The 25,881-nt window shown below is 35.1% G+C and overlaps 2 protein-coding genes and 1 long non-coding RNA gene across 6 annotated transcripts; 1 reads left to right on the top strand and 2 right to left on the bottom strand.

Moving 5' to 3' along the window:
* Window positions 1–5,840: 5,840 nt before the first annotated feature.
* On the bottom strand, window positions 5,841–9,282 carry LOC110913720. 4 transcript variants are annotated; one of them, XR_004881957.1, is made up of 6 exons: window positions 8,912–9,282; window positions 7,533–7,688; window positions 7,162–7,204; window positions 6,323–6,535; window positions 6,143–6,241; window positions 5,841–6,033 (listed from the first exon to the last, which is right to left on the bottom strand). It is a non-coding gene; the product is annotated as an uncharacterized LOC110913720 (long non-coding RNA). The 4 variants fall into 4 exon arrangements; XR_004881956.1 differs by having other exon boundaries at window positions 5,842–6,033; window positions 6,323–6,544; XR_004881954.1 differs by lacking the exon at window positions 7,533–7,688 and having other exon boundaries at window positions 5,848–6,033; window positions 6,323–6,544; window positions 8,912–9,271.
* A 3,469-nt stretch (window positions 9,283–12,751) lies between these two features.
* Window positions 12,752–16,155, top strand: LOC110909687. The gene is made up of 2 exons (XM_022154511.2): window positions 12,752–13,217; window positions 15,860–16,155. Exons 1-2 carry the CDS (start codon window positions 12,886–12,888, stop codon window positions 16,005–16,007), a joined length of 480 nt encoding a protein of 159 aa, XP_022010203.1. The 5' UTR covers window positions 12,752–12,885; the 3' UTR covers window positions 16,008–16,155.
* Window positions 16,156–17,226: 1,071 nt separating this feature from the next.
* On the bottom strand, window positions 17,227–22,577 carry LOC110911648 (AT-rich interactive domain-containing protein 3). Its single transcript, XM_022156268.2, has 12 exons — window positions 21,931–22,577; window positions 21,794–21,833; window positions 20,527–20,579; window positions 19,821–19,866; window positions 19,331–19,420; window positions 19,022–19,144; window positions 18,328–18,373; window positions 18,165–18,240; window positions 17,996–18,062; window positions 17,819–17,869; window positions 17,632–17,724; window positions 17,227–17,551 (listed from the first exon to the last, which is right to left on the bottom strand). Exons 1-12 carry the CDS (start codon window positions 22,356–22,358, stop codon window positions 17,447–17,449), a joined length of 1,218 nt encoding a protein of 405 aa, XP_022011960.1. The 5' UTR covers window positions 22,359–22,577; the 3' UTR covers window positions 17,227–17,446.
* Window positions 22,578–25,881: the final 3,304 nt, after the last annotated feature.

Here is a 25,881-nt window from a genome sequence, read left to right as displayed (position 1 = left end):
AAGAAAGAAAAAGTTGAACCATCCCTGGTTTGTGACTCGGATGGTACATATTATGAACAATAAGTCTCAGGACTTGCCGGAGCTCCCAGGTTGGTAAGCGTGGAGCATGAATCGTCATCTTTCTCAAAATTCTATTCGGTAATGTCAATTATGCAAACGGTAAAGAGGTTTGTTTATGTTTGTTGATGTTTTACAATTGGTACAGAGGTTTCTGAACTGAAAATGGTAAATCAAGGACATTAAGTTGTACTTGTATTTTCCTACATTGGTCGATAGACAAGATGATGAACCACACCCCCGAACACTTGTTGTTAAACCTACAATTGGTAAAATCAAACAAACTTATTTTCCGGAAAAACCATTGTGATTAAAACAAACTTAAGTGTTTTGAAATCTAAATGGGAAAATAGTTTGTTGATAGGGGGAGTTCTGATTGTTTATGCCTAGTGAATGGCGAATGAGGTGATTCGATATCAGTTGTTATGTTCTGTACAGTTTGTTTTCAATTTTCATTAGATGTATTTGAATTTTAGGGGGAGTAAGAATTTTTAGAAAATCCAAAAACATCAGAAAATTTGAAAAACCCAAAAACATGATAAAATTGAAAAATGAGTATTTGTTGCATAAAAGAGGAAATGATAGTACAACAGTGGACTATCACGATACGCTAAAGAATTGGAAAGTCAAAATGTGATAAACGATCTTACTGCGGATGTGTCAGTAGATTTTCGCACATTTAGTAAATTGAAACGAGATATAAACCTAAATCAAACTTGCTTGATTCGTGGGTAACTATTCTTGAATATATGGGTAACCCCCGAAATCTTGTTTGAAAGGTCCCGTATTCTGAGATACTAGGTCTTTATACTCAGTGATATCTGGGGTATTATCCCGGGACTTCTGCTGTATGGAAGTACTGACCTAGTCCCCGGATAATACTTTCTGCAAAATGCTTGAAAAAGCACCGCCCTCAGCAATCTGATTAAACAATAAAATTGATAGTCATTGCTGTTGTAAAAAAGATCCTCTAAAGGGGACCCACCAAAAGTCGAAGCCGTCATCTCTCTGCGTATACGGAAGTATCGACCTGAGCTCTCACGGCCCTCGCACATAACCTCTTTACAGATATCATCTGTGGTATATTCACCTGTAAGACTGAATATTTGGGATCTGGATACAGGAGTATATTCAAGTGGAGTGATACACAATTAAGTTTAAGTATCTAAAACATGAATATCGTATCTCGAATCAATTGAAATTTGTGTGAAAATTTAAGTGGACGAACATACTGACAATCTAGGTAAATTGTTTAGAACTGAGAATGTTTAAAGCTTAACGGTGTTAGTGATTTGTCTCAAATCTGATATGATCCTCTTGCACGAGCTCACAAAAATATTGTCTGTAAATAGTTTATTTCTGCATTTTATTTTTTAGAAAAATCCAAAAAGATTTTCAGTGTGTCTTAGCATAAATTTTTGAAAAAGTCAAAAAGATTTTCGACAACTGATGTTGAATAGCTGATTTTCAAAATTCCGAGTGCTAAACATGATGAGCAATACTTGAGGGGGAGTGTTTGTGTGAAGTTAAATGTTTTCATTATCCAACCTTTCAAGTGGTTCATCAAAATCTGTATTTGTTTTGAAGGAGAGTCTGAATTGGTGCAGGGTTTTATGTTTGAAATATATGTGAAAGGAATTTACTTTGAGGTAGAGCTTATGCAGGATACGATGAGAAGCTGTTAGACGAAAAGCCAGACAATGATCCTGAAGATGTTACTGAAGAACAAAGGAATACCAGTAAATCGAGAGGGGGAGTCTGAAGCTAGAGAGAGAGAAGCCCAAAGACTGATCAAGACTGAAGATGTGAAGACACAGCATTGTTGTGACTCGATAGTCGACTCCATCAACATCTGAGGGGGAGTCTGTTGGTGCACTACATCTGCTGATTACGTCTTGTATCGAGTCATAGTCTTAGGTTGTTAGATCTGGGCACGAAATACGAGAAATTGCATGATTGTATAGAATTAGGCATGTTGGATCGCTCATATAGCCCATTAGGTTTAGGATCGCTCGAACGGATATATAGCTGGGTCCGCTCGAATGTACGCTTGCTGGATCGCTCGAGTGGCAACTTCCTGGACCGCTCATGTGTCAAGTGTCTGGACCGCTTATTGGGCCTGTCCAATAAGCGATCCCAGTAGTCTATATATACCCTAGGAGCGATTTCAGTTGTAACGTTTGCTAAATCTCGTACCGAAGTGCTGCCGGATCGAGAACTGAATGTAATTGCTGTCAAATCAATAAAGAAAGAGTTTAAAGTGAATTGCAAGCTATTCCTACGTTGATTACTTGTTTTCCGCACCTGTAATTGACGAAAACGCCTCTGATCGACTCATTCGGGTCGCGATCCGATCCTACAAGTTTTTATTTGTTTTACTTAGTTTTTAGTATTATATTATACTATTTTGTATTGGGCCAGGTCATGGTGCAAATAGAGCAAAAACGAATAATATGGAAATAACCAACCAGTTGGGCAAAGTGGTGTGCCAGGGACCGAAGTAAAATTGCCGTTGAGTGGGCCTAGCCCGCTATCTCTACGTTATTATTGAAGTATATTATTCTAAAAAGGATATATTGAAAAAATGGATGCTAATATAATCATCATCATCAAAGACAAAGCCCAACAGATATCGTGTGAAACATTGATGTTGGATCTGTTGTGCATTTATATATTAAAATACTAGCTTAAGAACCCGTGTATTACACGGGTTGATTAAAGATAATATCTCATCATCATCGTCGTTTACATAAAATGTTATGAATAAATACACGTGTTGAAACGGATCAGGTAACAGCCTTTTATTAACCATCAATATGCAGAAATCACAATTCGTTGAAAATCTCTTTATACACCTTAACATAAAATGTTATCAATAAATACACGTGCTGTATAAAGGAAATACTTCTTATAAATTTATCGATTTAATAAATTATACATAGATGTAGATGCTACTATACTCACAATTGGTTCTCGTGTTACGATTATTAACATATTTTAACACCCCCCAACTTATATAAAAAAACAAATATTGTTAAAGACAGTTGTCGATAGACCTATTTGCACACAAGCTGATAGCTCTTGGTAGCATAACACCCTTCCTTAAAAGCTTGCAATGTATCCAACCTAAACCTGCATATTTAAGTGCAATTAGAATATGTGGTTCGTGAAATGTATACCATAAATTAGGAGCGGTAACTCTTGACGCGACCCGAACCTGACACGAAGAAACACTTCATTTAGGTAGACACGACATGACACGTATAAAAAACGGGCCCGGTTCGGGTTGACCCGTATTAAAAACAGGTTGGGTTCGCGTTGAACCATATAAAAACGGATTAACCGATAACCCATTTAAGTATTTAGAAAAAAAAAACTTTTAGATTTTTTTATGTTTTTCATTTTACATGGTTAGTAACAATAACGTTAGTTTTGTCCCACTATACTATATACCTATCCCACTTATACTCACCATTAAACATGTTACCAATAACTCGCTTACAATCCAACAACCCGTTTATAACTTGTCAACATACTCTATTTAAAAATGGGTTAAACGGGACGTGTTCGAGTTGACCTGAATTTACATGTGCGGGTTTCAGCCCGCCAACCCGCAACCTGTCAACCTGCCAACCAGACACAATTGACACCCCTACCATAAATGCATATCAACAACTAAAGGGATTTGAGTTCAATTACCTTGTTGCGCATTAATAGTGGATAAAAATATAATTTTGAAATAGAGATGAATGTGTTCACTAAACCACCTCATCGACTCGAAGAATCTCTTGGAATTTGACACCATGTATTGAGACAACAGTTTATGCAGACACAACACAAGCAACCTTATAAATGAAGTGTTTCAAGTGAAAAAAAATAGTCAAGATAAATAATATATTAATCAAGTCTCAACTATCAATATAAACTAAAATCAACTAACGTAGGTAGAGGAAACATCTATCTACCTGTTAAAAAACACGTCACTTTTGCAAATAGTCGTTATTTATTATTTGAAAAAAAGCTATTTGCCCCCTATCATAATGAAAAATACTACCCCCAAGGGAAGGAAGCAATTGGATTTACTAATAATTGTAAAACCAACATAGATACCCGAACCTTAGAAATAACTGGCTTAGCAAATAACATAACACAAAATGGGTCGACCCAGTTATCTTAAATTACTAATTGGTGAGAAGGGTAAAAAAATAAATAAATAAGAAATGAGTCAATGGAACGGAAAGCCTCCAAAAGTGTTAATCATATTTGGCTTGGTAGTTATATACAATAAAATCTCATATTTTAGTCACATTTGACTTAGTGACTATTGTTGTGAGAAGCATCTGCAAATGTAACTTAGTCTATGGAATTGTAACACAATTTGGTGTACCTATGTTTTAGTCATTCCTCCCATTGCCAGATGATAGAAGTGAATTGAATTCCTTTAAATCTCGAATGTGATTCAGAGGTTGCTGAAAAAGTGTCCTCAACTTATGATCAGGCAATAAACTATTAAAATAAAGAACATCAATTAGTAGAAGTTTAGAACAGAGATAATGAGGTTATAATATGACATTATTTCACAAATAATACAATGCCAACTTCTAAAAGGAGTATCTTAGAATTGCATATGTTAGAGATATAATTTAAAAACACCCTACACAAAGGTGAAGCCAAAAGCAATTGTTGATCATTGAATCCACCTATGTTCAAAGCCGACAGTTAACCGATGGTCAACGGAATTAACCGAGTCTCTTGTAAAAAAGTAAAGTAACCCAGCCATTAATACCAAAACCTGTTGATATGAAAACTACAAATACTCATGCTCATCCCTAATAGACAAACAAAACGCCACCTGATAACATATTTCACGTTTTATATCACCATTCTCATTACACCATGTTTGGTTTAAAAAAAGACATTACTTGAAATGATGGATTTAAAAAGCAAATATTCATTGTAATTGATACTGTTTTATTTTCATGGTTCTCGTCGTTCAAGTGGTACTATCAAAAGATATCGAAAACTCTATATCAAAATAAAACTTCATTAGCATAAAAAAACTAAAAAATTACCTATTACTTACCTCCACCAATTCATTCAAGTGGTACTATCAAAAGATATCGAAAATTCCATGTCACCTAACTTGAGCTCTAAATAATTTTATAATGATATTTATATCAAAGCTTCATAGATAAAGTATGAACTGTGTTATAAATACTTTTCAAATGCAATTGAGAAGAACCTCAAGTGTAAGGCTAACTGTCATATAAACTCCATCAGCTTTAGGCACATGATCAAACATACTGCCTCCAACATGTTCAACACCAGTAGACTCCGGACCCGAGTGCGCTTCAAGCCGCTTTTCTGTGCGCCTGCCTCGCCTTTAGTGTGCCTTGTGTACATATTAGGCCTTTTCAATTCAGAAGTGACCAGCCTTGTGCCTGAGGCGCATGCCAGTAGCGCCTTTTAAAAGCCAGCTTTATAGATCATCATAAATGCTTTGACTTGATGTGCTCAGTTTGATATAACATATAACACAAGTCAATGATATTGTGGCAATTAGAATAAAGATTAAAAAGCTTTGAAATCATGATGGTATTGGTTTATATTACAAAAGAATAGCTGAAAGGGTACTTGTCTCTACAATTTCATGAGCTACCTCTCCTTTTCTTGAACATGTTCTTGTAAATCATGGATTTTTTTAATATGCTGAGCCCTTTCAGCTTCAGAATTATCACGTTCTCTCCTGCAAATGCATATATGATGACTTATATTACAATCATCAAATTTTAGATACATCCCCACAGTGTGACTAATACATGCAAGTCTATATACAACCACAGAGTAAACATGTTTAAGTATTATCAGAATTCAAAAAAACATGGAAGGTTTAAACTTTGAACTAAAAAGATATACTAAAAAGTTGCCAGTTCCTTTTTTTTGTTGCTCACGTATGAGGTCCTCTTTAGCCCATGCCTATAACAATGAAGAACAAAAATATATATATATATATATATATATATATATATATAAAATAACAGATAAATAAAAGCATTAAATAAATCATGAATATTTAGGTGAATACCGCTTCATGGTCCAATCTAATTGCATGAAGCTCTTTATCCTTATCATCCAAAGTTCTTTGCAAGTCCATTATAGTCTTTTCCCTTTCATGCAGTTGTTCCTTTACACAGAAACACTCTAGTAAGCGATAAATTTCTATAACTACAAACATAAATCCTTAAACCAAGACACTCCCACACACCTGAAGTTTAACATTTGAAGTAATATGCTGTTTAATCTGCGAATCAAACCGTTCATGAATCCCAGTCACTTCTGATCTAGCAATCAATCTAGCCTTCAAATTAACCTCCAAATGCTGAAGCTCCCCCCTTTGTTTCACAACCTCATCAAGAAGCAATTCATGATCCGAAACCCCATCAACCGAAAAGTAGTCCACATTCACAGTCTCTCCAACCTGATGCACCTTAACAATCAACAAAAATCACTCATCATCTAACACTCTATCAAAAATCAATCCAAAAACGGTTCATAAACACATTAAGAAAGTTCAAACAACATAACATTTCACCTCATATATCAATCTCTCATCTCCCTAACCTAACTTTGACCGGTCTAAATCCTAATCATTCAACCAGAAATTAAACCCTAGCTTTAATAATATTAAAACTTAACCCTAGCAAACAAAGCATGTTCACCAAATTAAACTCACTTGCTTTACAACAAAGCAAACAAAATGTGGCCCAAGGTGTCATGGTGTGAGCAGATAACTGCCATATTGCTCTAAAGTAATTATGTTGATAATAAAAAAACTAACAAATTAGTATTTTTCAGGTACACACTATACTTGGTAAAAATAAAAGATTAAAAATAGTCCTATTCAACAGCAACGTGATGCATTTTTGCACAAAAATGATTACTTTAATGCTAATTAGCCGTAAAAGCAATGCATACAAACGTGAACTACACAACGATAACAGACTTATACAACCTATTCTTTAACCCTTAACCTTATGCATTAGATTATATGGAAAAAACTACATTGAATGGTATTTTTAACAAATGTCAATTCCAAGAAATTACCTTAGTGAAATGTTCCTGCTCCAGAAAGCTTGAGATTGAATATCTACATAGAAAAATAAACACAAAAGTATTTTTAATTAGATAGAATCGGGTTAGGTTCTGAGGTTTGCATTGGTCACATACAACTTAGGAAAAATGATCTTGGAAAAGAGGTAACACTTTAACTAAAAATCAAGTTTGGTCTTAAACTATTTCATAAGTGTCTACTATCTAAGTCCTCAAAAGTTAAATCTCAAGGAACTAAACTACAATATCAAACTTTAAGGACATACATTTTACTTGCTAATCCTTCTAATCAACTTCCACTACACCACTTGTGTCATTACCAATCCTACTGCTCTAGACTTTGTTAAAACCTCATGCAAACTTACCCGGCACTCTGCTCTTTGTGTCAACTCTCTCTCTCTCTCTCTCTCTCTCTCTCTCTCTCTCTCTCTCAAATTATGTTGGTTCTATCCAAGAAACGATCAGCAGCTGGCCGGACCAGTCATATGGATACACAGGTAACGTTAGGAGAAAAGTGGTATCTGCTAGTTGAAAAAAATACAAAAATCTGTTGAGACATGTACTGTTGTTGCTAGCATGTTATCAAAACAAAGAGAGCACTAAAAATGTCAGATATATACTACATATAAACACATCTTCATAGTCTATAAGATACATATAGTCTAGCTAGAGAAAATAACACATATTGATAAGTAAAGTAATAAATATTCTTTCAAAATATGTATCTATATATTATTCTAATATACATCTTATATTGTCATTGGAGTTTTGTCTAGTATATTGGTAAATTAGTACTGTAGCATATCACAAAATATGGCCAACTATCAATTTTTTTTAACTTTGGTTAATTACTTTTTTAAAGCTATTCTAGTGTATGTACTTAATACACTTAATTGCACAAATTAGAAGTCCCGGCCGTCGAATTGACCTAATTATTCTTGCCTCATTGGTATGATTCTTATCCAGCACACACTAAGTACTTTTATAAAAAAGAAAACAAAATTTTCATTCATGCATAAACACAGACAGTTGGTGGTATATTATAATCCAATACATAAAAGGCCAAAACCATAACAATCATGCATTCACTACTAACAATTCAACAATGAAACAATTGGCGTGCAAGAGGTAATCCAATCCATCAAAAAAAATAAAAAACTTTCAGTCAAGCAAATACACAAACGGTTGGCGTGCATACACTAACTCAATCCACTATCATGCATCAGCAATCCAATGCCAAAATTCCTATCACACAACTTAACAGTTTGCTTTGATTCAAATCCATTGTGAATTAGAACTGAAAGTTAGTCGAAATCAAAAGTGAATCAAGATATAACTTGAACAACATGAAAAGTTTAATTTCTTTTGTTGAATTTGGAGTTTTGAAAAACTGTAATCGATGAAGAAAATAACTTGAAATCAAGATTATACAGATAACACATATGAAAAACATCAAAATGATTCAAGATTTTAAATTTCGGATGAACATCAAAAAGTGATTTGGTGAATGTTAGATTGTTTAAAAACACTAAATAAGAAAACAGATAACACATATGAAAAACATCAAAATGATTCAAGATTTTAAATTTCGGATGAACATCAAAAAGTGATTTGGTGAATGTTAGATTGTTTAAAAACACTAAATAAGAACACATATGGACAATAAACAGATTAAACATACGGTAAAGTGGAATCATCAACGGAAATCTGGGTTACAACATTAAAGATTGAGAAGAAAACATACCTTTTGGCTAAGTTGCTTTAGGTGGGGATTTAGAGTTAAACCCTAGATCGGCAGAGAGAAATCCATCACCACCAATTGCTGCGGAGAAAACCCTAGCTGACCGGAATCCTTTCAGAGAAGAATCGACAACATGAAATATATAATCAGATCTAGGGTTTTTTATTTTAAATTCGGTGGCACAGGACGTAGATTAGGGTTTTTGAATGTGAAGGAGGATTAATCAAATCCGGATTCAAATCGAAAGGATTGTAGCGGTGGATGATTAGCAACGAAAGAGAATTTGCTCGAAGAAGATGGCGAAATTTGAAGATTGGGTGTTCTGAAATTCGCGTGTTGTAATAAGGAGAATAAGGATAATAAGGAGAGAGGGGAAAACAAATTGCCGCCCATGTACCAATTCTCTGCTCAAAGAGACATGCCACATCAATAAATGATTGCTTAAGAAAAGGACATGTGGCATTAAGTGTATTTTTTTAGTATAATAGGTAGATGGTACCCTATTTGAGATAATGCACAATAGACGCAAATTCTTGGAGAGGAAATCACATTGAGCCGCCAAACATGAGAAGTCCAGATTGTCTACGGTGAACTTTTGTGGAAGTAGGCCATGATGCTCGCTTATATTAATAATTGAGCCCATATACATGAGGAGACATATTTTGAAGGGATTTTCGGGGGACGCCACAATCCTAATTTTTATATACAACATCAGGGGCGGCTACGATATATTCAACAACGGACGGGCAGCAGGTTTTGAACGAAGAGACTGCGAAGGGGAAGATCAAGAAGGTGATTGATTCGAGGGTTCAAGTCATGATCAAGAATCAGGTCGGGTTTACAAATAGTTAGTGTTCAGTTTTAATTACTTTGTTGTTTTCAACGTATGAACATGAATTATTTGTTATTTCAGACTTGTTTATTATTGTTCTTGACTATGATTCTTAGCTAATTAGCTTATCTACCCGGGTTTGTGATGAATATTTATTGATAATTGGTAATTTCTCGGTTTTGGTAATTTTGTGATGGATAAATATTAAAGTAAAGACCTAATAATAATTGACTAGATGTGCGTGCGTGCTTTATTCTAATTTATTATCATTCAATCGTTCCTCATGTGTCTTTGTGAATGTCTTTCATGTATAGATGCATGTTAGGTTACTTACTTTGTGTTCGTAACTAGTTTATGGTTTATGGTTCACGTACTCCATAGGAACTTTGTTTGATAATTTAGAGGAGTTTAGTGTTCTACCTATTCTTGAGACCGGGAGGAGATAGATAGTTTGGATTGTCTTCGGTGCTAGGTATTTAGGTGCAGTGAGACCGGGAGGAGATCTGTCTAAGTGGCCTAGTATTATTTGTTTTCCTAAGTCTTGTCAAGTGTTTTTAGGTTATCCCGTGCACTCTAGGGTGTATTGTGATTAGTGAGACCGAGAGGAGATCTAGTCTTTGGGTACTTTAGTATTGTTGGAGAGACCGGGAGGTGATCCAACCCATACCAGTGAGCTTTATTTGACATTTAGGACCTTAGGAGAAGTTGATGAGACCGGGAGGAGGTTCAACTTATCTTTAGTCTTAGAGTATCGTATTATTAGAACCTGGTTCCAGCATAGTTACCATGGCCGAGAGAAGACCGAGAGTCACGAATAGGATTCCAAACCTGAGTAGTATTTTCTCATCCTTGATTTCACCTTAGTAGCTTTCAGCCGGCGTCTAGGTTGTCTAGTCCGTCTTAGTTAATTCCTTTAGTTTAATTAGTTAAAACCCCAAAATCCAATCAAACAAAATAAACCAGTTAAGTAATTAGTTGAGTCAGAGTCTAGGTAGCGTCGCTGGTGTCTCGTGGGTTCGATATTCGGACTTAATTAGGCTTTACTCGTACGATAGGTACACTTGCCTGTCAGTGGTCTAGCAATTAGAGAGTCTTAGTTTATAAATTTAAAACTAGGGTGTCTAGATTAGGTTAGTTTTTTTAGACCATAATTTGCACATCAGCGGCTCGCGAGCTACTCGAGATCGGCTCAAGAAAAAAACTCGAAATAAGTCGAGCCTTATCGAGCCCGAGTCGAGCTTGAGCCTAAAATAAAAGCTCGTTTGTTTATCGAGCCCGAGCTCGAGCTTGATATGTGAAGCTTGTCAGGATCGTCGAGCCTTATCCAGCTTTAGTGTAAACGAACCGAGCCGAGCTGATCTTATTTAAAATTGTTTACGAGCCGGCCCCGAAACTAAAAATAAGCTTATTTAGTAAACGAGCTCGAACCCGAGCTTCACTTATCGAGCTCACGAGCATGAATAGTCTATTATTTATATTTTTTATTTAATATATTAATTAATAGATAATAAACGAGTTGAGCCCGAGCCAAACTCGAGCTTGAGAAAATACCAACGAGTCGAGTTCGAGCTTAGCTCGAGCTCTCATAAGTTAATTGAGCTCGAGCTCAAGTCTAATCAAATATAATGTATAATTTCAAATTTATATTATATAATATAATAAATGAGGTATAGTTTCTTGAACTCTCCTAAACCCCTTTATAAACAATTAATTTAATACCAAAAATTATATAAAAATATAATTTACCATTTAATTTAAATAATATATAACACATGAGTAAATGAAAAACATGAAGGTACTAGTCGTTATTGTTATTGTTATTGTTATTGTTATTGTTATTGTTATTGTTATTGTTATTGTTATTGTTATTGTTATTGTTATTGTTATTGTTATTGTTATTGTTATTGTTATTGTTATTGTTATTGTTATTATTATTATTATTATTATTATTATTATTATTATTATTTCACTATATAAGGCATTCGTCAGAATTTGCTAGGCTTTAAAGGGTGCGATGTCTTTAATGTATACAAATTAATTGAGAAATATCAAATTGAGTGGTAAACAAAATAATATATTGGGCGTAATAATAAATAAATAAACAAGTCAATTCCTTTTGTATATTCTAGCGTAAGGGTTGCAAACAAACCAAACTTTCATTGAACAGTTCGTGAATCGTTCGGCAGAAAGTTCGTTTGTGTTCGTTCGTTTAATATATGAATGGACACGAACAAGAAATTCCATTCGTTTAGTTAAACGAACGAACATGAACAAGGGACGCGTTCATTTGTTTATATTCGTGAATGTTCGATAACATGTTCTTTTGTGTTTGATAGTTTATTAATTAGGGTTTTTAGCTTTATTTTATATTTAAGTACTTCAAAATCCCCACTAATAAAGTATTTATTAAATATTGTGGATTATGTATTAGAGTTTCTCCTTACTTGTTGGAAAGCTAGTAAAAAAAATGTTCCCGTTCTCATTCCAAGCAGATGCCACCCAATTATGCCCCCACTCTCATTCCAATCTTCGATTCGGGGTTTTTGCGTTGATGTTCTTCGTCATTCTCAGTACAAGATATGGGTTGTTTATGTTCATTTATGTTTATGAACACTTATTTGTGTTTATTTGCCTTCATTTGTGTTCGTTTGTATTCATAAAGGTTCGTTTGTGTTTGCTTTTGTCCAGTATCTAAAATTAACGAACAAGCATAAACGAATACAAACATGTTCATTTCCACAATGAACAAACATAAATAAAAAAACTCATTCAATAGGTGTTCATTCATAACAATTCATGAACACATTATTTCCTTCACAAACGAACACGAACAAGGTTGTGTTCATGTTCATTCGATTCGTTTGCATCCCTAGCCAACGTTCTTAGAAAAACACACACACACACACAAAACAAATCAAATTGCTCGTCCCCGCTTACAAGTTACATCCACACTTGAGGACTCCACGAGCCCGAATTTACTGGGTTAAGGACAATTCTTGAAATTTACAATAAAGCTAGAGGACGAAAACTAAAAATTTTCAAAATTTACTCTTCTTGTCATGCACAAAGTTGACGCTCCGATACCAACTGAAATCAAGAACTCTTAATTCCGATTCCGATTCCGATTCCATTCCAATCCATAACCATGGTAGTAGAGTCCATTAGAAAACTCACAATTTGGCACACCCCCACTTTCCACCCCATCATCAACCACGAAGAACTCGATCACATCTTGTCTACTCTCGGCTTCCTCCCTCTACCACCCGCTCCCACCGCCACAACAGCTGATGCACCCGTCTGGAAAGAATACTCGTTTCCTGCCGCGAGACTTTATCTCAAGGGATCTTCGTCCCCTCCTCGCCCCCGCCTTCCATATCCAAGAATCGACGGCTTGCATGTGAACACTTATCGTTCGTTCTTGGAATCTGTTGATGTTTACCTCTGTATGGACAATATTTCTGATCTTTTTCATATTCGGTACGTTTTCTTTTTTTCCCGCTTTGTTTTCTTGTTGAGAATTGGAACTTTGACTTTAGCTGGTCAAGGTTACGTGGTTTGACTTTAGAATTGGGATGGGTTTATGCTTTTTAGAATAATTGGCAACTGGGATAAAGTGTATTGTAATAAGTGTTTGTGATTTGATGTTAATTTGTCCATAAACGTGCATTAGGAATTTTTAATTTGAATTTAGAAAGAAGTAGGGTTGACTCTAGATTTAGATCATTTTTAGCAATCAAGATGTATTGGCTTTTTGGTTTAAGAAATCAATGTGTTTTCACTTTTTGGTATAAGGGTGTAAGGGGTGCTCACCTAATAGGTGAGTCCCTCATCTTACACCTAACCAATCACATGGTGCCACGTCAACTCCCCTAATACACTCCCCTAATACCCCTTTTTGATGGCGGCACTCACCTATTAGGTGAGTTCAAAATTATTATTATTTTTTTTTTTGGTAAAATTATGGATGTTTAAAAATTATATAAAAGAAATTTCATTAAATTTAAAAAAAAAATACATTCAAACTAGAAAAAAAAACACATTCAAACTAGAAAAAAAAACACATTCAAACTAGAAAAAAAAAATACATTCAAACTAGAAAAAAAAAATACATTCAAACTAGAAATCGCATGGCCACCCGTACTTGTTAGCGATTTCTCGCTTTCGGGCGAGGATGATCGGCAACATACTTGGCGGAACATCGTCGTGCGGCTTAAGGAAGGTTTTCATATCTCGATCGAAATTGTAGTTTTTCATCGTCTCGAGTTGTGCCGATATGAGCTCGCAAGCCTCCGACTCTCTTTTTTTCCTCAATTCGATCGCCTCCAATTCTACCGCTTGCTTCGCTTCTTTCATGGCGGTGTACACTTTGAATTGTGCCGCCAACTCGGCCGAGCTTCCCTCGGACGATGTAGCTTGACGCTTGTCTCGCCGTTGTGCTCTTTGTGGCGAGGGATCTTCGTTCATATCCGGTATTGAAAAGTCTACGTCAACGGGCTTTCTTTTATGTGCCGAACCTTCACCTTCCTCGCACATCAATGGGACTTGGGCCCATTTCTCGTGTTTTCGAACGACCTCCCACGCCTCGATGTGTTGAAAACCGCTTGGAAATCTCTCTTTAAATTCTTTTAACGCTATTTTCATCACGTCGAGATCTTGACATCCGCTTGCTCGTGTGCGATCCTACATGTTATAAAGTAAAAAAAATTATAAAGTGTTAAAAAACTATGAACTTAGGAAAAAAATAAAAAATATGCAATGTTAAAAAAAAATATAATTTTTACCGCTTGTTGGTATAGGCCGTTGAAAAAGTTTATTTTCGAATGCATCGGGTTCCATTTAGACCGTACTTGATGAACGGTCCGGTTACTTCCACCGATACTTTTGTTAAAGTGCTCTAAAATTTTACCCCAAAAACTTTCGCGACTTTGTTGATTGCCCTTTTTTTTGTTGGTAGAACAATGTACCCACGCCTTCGCCAACGCCTCTTCTTGTTCTTTTGTCCATTTTTCGCTCACCGTTTTCCCTTTTTTTTCTCGAGCCTCGTCTTCTTCGTTGCCCGCTTCTTCGTCCACATTATATTCATCTTCCTCGTCGTCGCCCAAATTTTGAGTTTCGGGCACTACCTCATCGTCCTCGTCGTCGTAAACCGGTAGAGGACGTTCGACATTTCCTCGTGTACAAGGAACTTGTGGAGAACGATAAGCGTATGGGTCGAAGGCGGGGGATTGAGGAGGAGCGTCCATTGATAGCAAATTTTGAAAATAGCCGAAATTGGGTTGTTGGGTGTTGTAAAACGAGGGGTGTGGAGGTTGTTGGAAAAAAAACGGGGGTTGTGAAGTGTATCCGAAAGGGGGTTGTGGTTGAGCATTTGCACCGCTCGAACCATCTCGAGACGGTTTCGATACCCGCCCCTTATTTTTTTTCTTGGCCTCGCGGGGTCAGTTCTCCATTGCTCGGTGTATAAAAAATAAAAAGTGGAGGGGGTTTGGTTGGAGAGTATAAAAAATAAAAAGTGAAATGGTTGTGGTTGGAGAGTTTAAAAAAATATAGAGAATGAGATGGGTTGTGTATAAAAAAAGGGTGAGAATGAGTTGGGTATTTATATTAGTTCAAAAAAAATTGAATTTTTTTTTTTTTTAAATCCGACCGTTGTCAACGGTCTTCTCCTCGTTCCTCGCGTAATTTCCATCGGTGAACACACACAAAACACACCCCGAATCGGGACCTCGCTTTGATGGCGGCGGTGTTCCCGATCGGGGAAAGGGCTCACCGAATGGGCTTACCGAGTACGCCCCGGACACCCTAAGAAAGCGTGAGAGCTTCGAGGCGTTTTCGTCCCAAAAATTGAGGCGAGACGTACAACCAAATAAGATTTATTTACACTTGAAGTTGAAGTTGCATATCTTTTGTTTATTTTACATATAAACTATTTATCGAATAAGTTTTCATAATTTATGTAAGTCTTATGTTGTTGTTACATATAAACCTCCTACGGACCCTAAATTTCAAGATTCCTGTCCAACAACTTCATTTTGTTTTATCCTAGTGATAGAGTATTAGTATTTAATAAGAATCATTGTATGGTAATCCAGACAGTCATATATTGAACTTGTTTTCAGGGGAATGCCATTGTGCCATGCTCATGACAGACACCAGAAGTGGGTGCCAATGACTGAAGACGACTTGGTGTATGTGTACAGAGAGGGAATGGACTTGACAACCGCAGACAACAATGCCAATGAGGATCACATCAGATCGACTGGATAGTACTGTAGTTGTGTAAGAACGTAGTTCACCATATTTTTTTACCCGATTTTGTTCTATCAATAGGAGTTTTTGTTGGAACAGTAGTGCAGTACATCAGTTTAGTTGTGACAATACATGAGAAGATTGAAACTGTTTGGTTCAAAATTTACTTTTATGTTTATATGATTGTGGTTGCTATGTTTATTAAACAGGTTCATGATCTCCTGGCTTTACGTTATATCGAACTATTATATAGAGAAGAAGCTATTTTCTTAAAGCTATAAGAATATCGGGTAATGTTATCCTACAAAGTATCCTAGATCTAAAAAGTGTACAAAGATACAATGGATCGTAAAATGCCAAAATATAACACAAGATCTAGTAAAATATAACATAGTGCTGAAAAATATAACACAATGTCGAAGAAAAAAGGCACAATGACGCAAATGTAGAAAAGAAACAATATTAAATAAAAAGACACAATGATATAAACAAAAATTCTAAAATCTACGAGGTATATATCCAAAGTGAAAACCTAAAATCTCATATCATAGAGTTCGATGAAACGGTTCCAATGCCACTTAATAAGGTCAATCGGAATCCGTTTGATACCCTTCTTACGATTTCTTATTTATAGTTAAACCTTTGAATTTATTCCTAACCCAAAAAAAAATCATTACTTATTATTATTTATTTTTTATCTAGAAAACTTTTCAAAACTTCTATAATACAGAATTTGATATGGTCAATTACAAATATAAAAATTATATTTCTATTTTAACATTTGAAAAAAAAAACATTATAGGTTTATCCTTATAATGTTTTAAACACAATAGTAAATTTTATTTTGTATGTGTTCAATGCTATTTAAATCATTTTTTGAACATCTAAACTATTTATAGTTAAACCTTCAAAATAACCATACATGAAACTTTACATTAATATTCTAATTCTAATTTATAGTTAAACCTTTAAAATAACCATACATGAAATTTTAAATTAATATTCTAGTGCAATATATGAATTAATTATTTATTTCCGTTATTGGTCATTGTTGCTTACCGAAAAAAAAAAGTTTTCTTTACAATGTGAAGTCACTAAAATTTTGTTTAAGATTTATCAATATCACAAAAGATACGAATATCATTAGAGCTCTCTAGCCCAAGATCATTATGATTACAGTTAGGAAGTATAAAAATTAATTTACATAAAAGAAAAGGAAGCATATTTTCCCATGCTATAATTTAAAAGACCTAATTCCAAAAACAAGTTTGTTAGATTGAGATCCATGTAAAATTTTTAGGAAACGTTTGTGACTAGATGGATTCATAAATTAAATCTAGCAACAAAAACTTTAATAATTTAAACCTCACTAAACTCAGTACTGAGAACATGAACTGCACATCTACAACTACAACTACAACCTTCTGCACATCTTCCGCATCAGTTCGGTGATGGTTCTACAAGGCTGACTGCTCAAATGGCACCCTCACAAAGAGTTGACCGTGCAGGGTTACAACTGCTGAAGTTTGATGAGGGTCGATCCTAGACGGCAAGCTCACAACCTTTATCACAAAAAGTTTGTTATCATTTACAATCAGAATATTTATTTCCAATTTTGTTATGATCAGATTTCGTAGCATACCTTTTTAAAAGGAGAAACGCCCCATGGATTGTCGAGCTGCTCTGGTTGACCAGATATAACCAAGCGACCAGCTGGATCAGACTGTACCCGCACCTACTTCCATCCACAAAATATGTTACTGTTCATCTTCAAGTTTTACCTTACTCCCCTCAGAAAAGATTATATGTAAATTTATATTGTATATTACCTCTTCACGCAAAAGTCCAGGAACCAAAGCATACACCTCAAAGCAGTCCTTCTGTATGGTCAAATTATAACAAAGGTAATAAATCAAATGGCTAAAGTAAAAAACATTTAACTATAACTAAAGTAATTCAAATAATTGAAGAATATAATAAAAAAAATAACATACAGACAAACTTACAGTTCTCTGCACATTGATCTTCACCCAATCAGCAGGGAGGCCAACATCAACAACCGCTGAGTCCAATCTGAGATATTCATTACAGTGACGTGTGTAAGTTTATAACCATATGTTGCAGATTTGATATGCCTAAATTTAACAACATTATAAGGAAACAAAACATCTCAACTGTGGTTTTAATGCTTTCATGTGTGCAAGTTTGACAGCACGTTCGACTGGAGATGGCTTTTTACGCTTCAGCAAACCTATATAGTCAAATGGAAAAGGTCAAAGAGAGTATAGGCATTCAAATATGTTTATGTTATAACTTGGTGTAATCATGCAAACTGTACCAATGTCTCGCTTATCTCGTCTTACAGACGTACTTGGCGTCCTATCCTGCAAAACAAAGTTTATTGTGTCAGTTCAAATATTATAAAAACTACAAACAAAAATCTATATCTACAAAAATTCACATAATATTAAGAGTAAAATGCCATTTTCGTCCCAGAGGTTTGGCCAGTTTTGCAACTTTCATCCAAAGGTTTGTTTTCCTACATCCGGATCCAAAAAGTTTGTAATCTTGCCATTTTCGTCCCTGAGGTTTGGTCAGTTTTGCAACGTTCATTCAAAGGTTTGTTTCTCTGCATCTGGATCCAAAAAGTTTGAAATCTTGCCATTTTCATCCGGCTCTTTAACTCCATCCATTTTTCTCCGCTAAGTCAAGGGTATTTTCGTCCTTTTTATTTAGTAAGGGTATTTTAAATATTTGTACATTATGCTAAATGCTTCAATGCTTGTGCATAAAGTAAAAAGAGACCAAATTGCCCTTTAAGTAAACAAAAAGGCGAAAATACCCCTGACTGAACGAAGAAAAATGGATGGAGTTAACAAACTGGATGAAAATGGCAAGATTTCAAACCTTTTGGATCCAGATGCGAAAAAACAAACCTTTGGACGAAAGTCGCAAAACTGGCCAAACCTCGGGACGAAAATGGCATTTTACTCTAATATTAATGTGATGATTAAAAACACATAAAATTATACCTTAATGATTGGATCCCCAACCTCACCGTTACTGAGAAGACGTTGAGAGTGCCAACCCTGCATGGCTCGCGCTGCTGCATCTCTTCTGGCCCTTCCTGATCCAGGGGTTTGATTTATACTGGGCTACAAACAGTAACAAAGTTCATGATTAGTCATATTTAATGAAGAATACGGCTACATTTATATATAACTGAATAGGTAAGTTGCTATGCGTTTATGATGAATATATAATTAATTAATGTTTTTATAGATAGTCGCACTTTATGATGAATATCACCAATCGAACTGAGTAGATAAAATATGAGGTACCTGTTTTGCACTGGAAGCAGGTTCTGGATAAGTATCAGAAAATGGCAGATCCCCGATGCTCATTTTATACTTCTCATATTCAAGCAATGCCTGCAATATTTCAAACCAATGATATTTGTAATGAAGAAACTAAAAGCATCCTAATAGAGTCATTGTTGATTTCACTTTCGTAACTACTTCAATTGGCATTTGGCAAAGAAATAAACCAACTCAACGCATATATGCTAAGTTGCTAACGAAAGTAACATGATAAACGTACAACTTCTTAGTGATGCATTCAAACACACTCAAATCATTTCCTGAAAGAACATTAAAGCAGATAGCACAAAGCCAACTCTGTTTGTGTTAATACCTACTACGATGATGAACCTAAAAGATAACTTTAGGGGATATATATGATTAGCAAGGTCAAAGAAAAACAGTTAATGTTCTGTGTTCACTGCTATTAAGTAAAAAAGAAAAAATAACTCGGAATAGATAAGTAAAGAACCTTTTCATAAAAACATCGGAACGTCCATGATACAGTAGTACAAGTCCTGTATAAAATGAGTAATAAGTGTTAAACTGTGAGATTAGTCTTCAAGAAAAAACTTATGAATGTAATCACACATCACAATTAACATAATGAGAGAGCAAAAAAAAAAAGAAATATGAAGTTCACATTATTCTTTATTGCCTCAAGTTTTTCTTTATTAAGCAACTTCAAGCGCTGTTTTCTTTTACACCATTCAATGTTTTCTCTTAACATTAAATAATAGTATGCTATAATCACATCATAACTCCGCATCGCATATAAGAAAACAAAAATATTTCAAATGTTGACGATATAAAAGATAAGATTCCATGACTCCTGTAAGATTCGAATGAAACTGACCAAGAAAAAGAGCACGTGTAGAAATCGTTTAATTGGGAAAAGGAGTACGATCACAATATTCTTGAGTTGTGACTAGATTTCGTATATTAACATCCAGAAACAATGGCTTGTCAGAAGACCGCATTTGACATTGGTGGCTTGTCACAAAAACATCTTGATATCGATATAAGCGATTTGTACTCACATGTTGATGATAAAGTCAGTTAACGAATAAACAACAAGACTATGACCGAATCATGCAAACCAAGTTTTTCTCAATAAGACTGTTTAAAGTAAAATAAGATGAATAAACAAAAGCCAAAAACGAGCATTTGATGCTTACTTTGGGGGATTAAATGATTCTCCCACTGTCCGCCACACCTTGCCTGAGGTCACCTGCAAATGCAAGAACATATAAAGATGGTTGAAATCTTCATATTGTGCTCGAAAAAAGATCATAGGAGATTTTTTACCTAACAAAAATAAAAACGTTCTTGAAATCACAAAAATTCATGTCAAAAGTCAAAAACATTCAATTTTAACATCTCTTTTGATTACACCAAGAAGCATCCAAAAAGAAAAGCTGTGCGGTGTGCCAAGATTCAAAAAGGGGATGTCTAAGGTTAACTCATTATCAGACAACTTATTGACAACGTTCAAGAGACAACTTTGTTTAACTAAGCCATTTTAGTAAATTTATACGCAGTCTCCATATTTCAAGGTACAAGCTTAAGTAAACCAAATACTTCCGTAACCATTAATCATTATAAACATGTCTTGCAGCATAATACACAAGGTTTAAAAAAACGGAAACGAGTTTCGAGGCGTTTTCCCTTCGCCTCACGAAGCGTAAGCCTCGAGACGAACCGAGGCGTAAGCCCGAGGCAGAATTAAAAAAATAATATAAAAATTATATATCTTTTAAAAAATAAAATACTAAACATAAAATACAGAACTTTCCTAATGTAAATAGACTTGTGAGAATAGTTTTGGGTTGACTATGATAAAAGTTTAATGTTTAAGGGTGTTTATGTAATGTAAGTTTTTGTAAATGAAATAAATAAAGCTCTAGTTATTTTCTTCAGTAACCCTAATAAGTTACATCACTCTTTTATCGCCGTCATCAACTCCTCTGTTCTACTTCTACCCTAATTTTCTTGGTAACCCATCGCTATAAGGTATGTCTCCATCTCTGTTCTACCCTATTTTTTCTTGATTGCGCATAGCCACAAGCGTCGTACGTCTTTATCCAACCCAAAATATATACGTACGCCTCTCCAAAATCGTTCCGCCTCAGATCTGAAACTTACGCCTCACTCCACTGAGGCGTGCGTATAATTTCTGACCCTGAGGCGCCGCCTCATATACGTTTTTTCTCCGTTTCGAACTGAGGCGCGCCTCAGTACGACCGCCTCGGCCGTTTTTTTAAACCATGATAATACATATGACCACCGGACACTGGCCCGCCCTTATAATAATAAAACAACAGCTGTTTTCTAGCATATTTAAGGCAAATGAATATAAGGACAATCCCTAGATACTAATGTGATAAACAGGTATCATTTAAAACCAAAAACACACTATACAAAAGATTTGTGAGACTAAACAACCTGTTCATAGCCGCCATGCCTGATCACTGATCTCCATAACCTGACATACAAATTAAACCAAAATCAAACAACAATAATATAATCAACACAAATATGATAAAATAAAAGGTTATACAAGGTGAATTGATAAAACTCACTTAAGACAATTCAATGGCTCTCCATAAAACCTAGGAGGCTTAAACTCCAAAAACCTCTCTCTATGAAAACTCTCTAACTCCTTCATAAACTCTGCTTGCTCCTCCTCGGTCCCCGACTCGTCTTCACCGGCCGAATTCGGCTCTAACAGAAACGATTTCTGGTTTTCTAGGGTTTTAACTTCGTCCCCAACCTCACGCACCACCGCCACGTCACCATCCATGACGTCATCTTCCAGCTTCACTTGTTTCTCAACTACTGCAACCGAGTCAGACCGTGTGACTGAGTCACCGATCTTATGATCATGCTCTGTGTTATTCGCATCGTCTGTGGTTTCAACGGTGAAATTGTTTGATCTGATTTCGTCTGACGATGGATTTAATTCACCGGAATTAGGTTTATCTTGCTCCTGATCATCTTCCGGTAGCATTTTGTTGTTGATTATCGGTAGTAACTAGGGTTTTTTGGGAGGAAATTTGCTATCGAGAATCGGTGTCGTTATCGCGTGTTGTAAACCCTAGAATTTTTCCCCAATTTCTCTTTGTTTCTCCCTCCCAAAATCAAATTGCTAGTGGTGTACTTCATTCAGACATTTGTAGTTTTGTACATATTTGGACCCCAATACTTTACTCCTATAACTTTATGCTACATATTATCAAGAAAAAATTACTAAGTTTTGGACTTTATTTATATACGAAGTATTATTATTATTATTTTGTATTTGGTGTTCTTTTCAACGAATTTTAACAGTTTTAGCCCTTTTTAGGGAATGTTATTGCGAGTTACGTCCTTTGAGTCTAATCCAGTTAAATTTTTCTGTTAAACGTTAGAGTTAAATGCCCGGATAGTCCCTGTGGTTTGCCTTTTTTTCACCTTTAGTCCCTAACTTTCTAAAATTACAGCTATAGTCCCTAACTTTTGCAATTTCGTTCCCAGATAGTCCCTAGGCCTAACATCAGTTAGTTTTCTCAGTTAAGAGAATGTGAAATGACAAAAATACACTTACTATAAAACAAAATAACTTAACCTATTAAATAGATTCTATTAGGTTAAGTTATTTTGTTTTATAGTAAGGGTATTTTTGTCATTTCACATTCTCTTAACTGAGAAAACTAACTGATGTTAGGCCTAGGGACTATCCGGGAACGAAATTGCAAAAGTTTGGGACTATAGCTGTAATTTTAAAAAGTTAGGGACTAAAGGTAAAAAAAAGAGCAAACCACAGGGACTATCCGGGCATTTAACTCTAAATGTTATTACACGTGGTTAATTTAGTCTTTTTACTTATTTAAAGGACAAAACTTGTAATTTATCCTCCACAATCACCTCACCGTCACCACAATCACCCCACCTTCCAGACCGGCGCATGGATCTCATTGGCGCGACCTTCATCATATGACTTGTAATAAATATCACCCAATGTATCTTCAGGTCGGATCGGCGAAGGTACCCGTCTATGAGTCTTGAGCGGGTAATCCTTCCTGCCGCCCGCGCCAGATCCATCTACGGCCTTACCATCAACATTCTGGGTGTCCATGTGTTCTTCTTCACGAACATTGCCACCAGACCCCCAAGCAGTTGATGCAATATTTTCTTTTTGAATAGGGGCGGCCTGATGCGCGATAGGGTTCCCAACCCGCGCTTAAGTCTCCATGCGCTCAAACATGGGTTGTTCACTCCCAGCAGTCTTCACAACCTCCAACCTCCTGAGCCTTCTCGATCTCCGGAGTTATGTCAATTGGTTTTTTTTTCAGCCTTAGAAGTCTCAACTTCTTTCTTCTCAGCAGCAATTTTAGGGGAAAGGACAGTGGTTTTCGGCCGCGCAGTCGGCTTATTTGAAACCTCTACAATTGAAAACAAACAAAAGAAAATTTGTCAGCAAATGACAAAGGGTGAAAAAGAGACAGCAAAAAACAAGTGTAAGAACACTTACCAGGCGAGACCTCGGTCTATAAATTTCTTAGATCCCTGTAACACCCCGAAAACAGGTTTGATAGTCAAACCACGTTAATATTAATGAACGGGTAAAATATCGTTAGTGGTAAAATTAACCAGATGAATATTAGGATTTAAACAAATAATCCTAATATTAATTAAAAGGAGAATAAATGCTTTAAAAAAGGTAAGTTTATAAGAAGCCCGAGTTAACAGACTTAAAATAAAATGGGTTATAACTCCCGGGACCCACTAAGTAACCAGGAATATCAACCTAGTTAGTTAAGTGTTTTAAAATAATGAAGGAACTTGATATAGTAACCTTTTTATAACTTTTAGAAATTAGAGGGACTAAAAGGGTTAAGTGAGAAAATAATTATTATTAAAACAAAAATTAAAAACCCAAAACACACACTTGGTGTGTGTTCTGGTCGTACACAACACAGGGGGCGAACAAGCTTCTTTCAACCAAACCCTAACTAGCCAAAAAGCAAGCAATTGGAAGGCCAAATCAGTCCCAAATCGAAATCCAAACTTATTTTAGTGATCACCTAAGTGAAGGGGTCACAAGGTATGTTAAATTTCATCTTTTGGTTACATCTTAGAATTTTGATGAACATGAGAAATCAAAATCTGAACTTGATTGATTGATATTTAGATGAAATTAGTAATGAAAACATGTCTAGGAGTAAACCCTAGTCAATAACTTGTTAAATTAGTGATGAAAATTATGAAATTGATAATTACTCATACATGCGTTAAGTGGGTGTCGTAATTATGTGATGAACACTAAATTTCAATGTTGAAATAGTGTAGAATTGATGTTATGAAACAAGTCTTAGTATTGTTTATGAATGCTAGAAATAAGGGTTTGATTTAATGATTGAAACTTGGTTAAAAAGATTAGCCATGAACTAAATAAGAGGTATAGAAATCGTTCCCGCTAGGTGCTTGTTAAAATGCCTAAACGAATGTTTATATGTTGAAATTATGAAAGAAACACGTAATTGGCTAATTTGACTAATTTCGTGTGATATGGAATAGTACGGGTTTTAAATATGATGATGTATGAGAATCACCAAATAGAACTTGAATATATGTTAATTTTAGTTCTAGTTCTTAATTTGACAAAGTTGAAGTTGAGAAGATGGTAAAATTAGGATTTATATGATGACTTCTTGAAATAGATGATGTTTTTTACGTCTCTTAGCCTACAATCATTGTGTTATAGGTTTCTAGCCATTACCAAGAGTTTAATAAGGGTTATAGCCATGGAAATGGGTTGCATTTGATGGTTTGGGTCGAATTTGAAAGGATCCTAAACATGATTTCCGTAGCTTTTTATATGGATTTTGACTAATCTTAAAAACATCATATAAAATCAACTGTTTATGCGATTTGGGTGTTCTATACCTTTTCGGAAAGCTTATGGAGTAAATTTTTACTGTTTTCAATCATAAGAAACAAATGTGGTTGTTAAATACGTCAAAAATGTGAATTAAAACAGCTGTTCAGAAACCTTAAAAGTTGATTGAAAAATGAAAATATAGTTGTTGTGCTGATTTTATAAAAATCATATAAAATCATAGAAAATTCGTTAGAAGGTGTACCTTATATGCTTGCGAAGGTATTGAAGTTTTCTACGATCCATTTTTGAACATGTTAATCTAGTTCGGACTTTAAATGGGTCATAATGGTCGATTACAGCAGCTGAATATAAAATCGCTGCACATTAATAATGTTATTATTAATCCAGAAAAAGACATATGATTGTGTATACTTGTTTAGTCATGAAGTATTTATTGTTAGGAACAAATAACACTTTATGTGACATGCTTAAAGTGTTCAAAATCACTTACTAACTAGTTTGTATAAGTAACTTGACTAACGGGTCAAACGCTTAGTGAATGGAAAGAATTCTGGAAAAAAAATAGTTATTGAATAAATAGCATACTTTGATGAATAAGTGTGTGAACCCATAAGGTGTGATGGTCATGTTAATGGTTGACTAATCTAAT

The sequence above is a fragment of the Helianthus annuus genome, chromosome 15 (assembly GCF_002127325.2).
Source record: "Helianthus annuus cultivar XRQ/B chromosome 15, HanXRQr2.0-SUNRISE, whole genome shotgun sequence".
Classification (NCBI taxonomy): Eukaryota; Viridiplantae; Streptophyta; class Magnoliopsida; order Asterales; family Asteraceae; genus Helianthus; species Helianthus annuus.
This window is presented reverse-complemented; position numbering and strand designations above follow the sequence as displayed.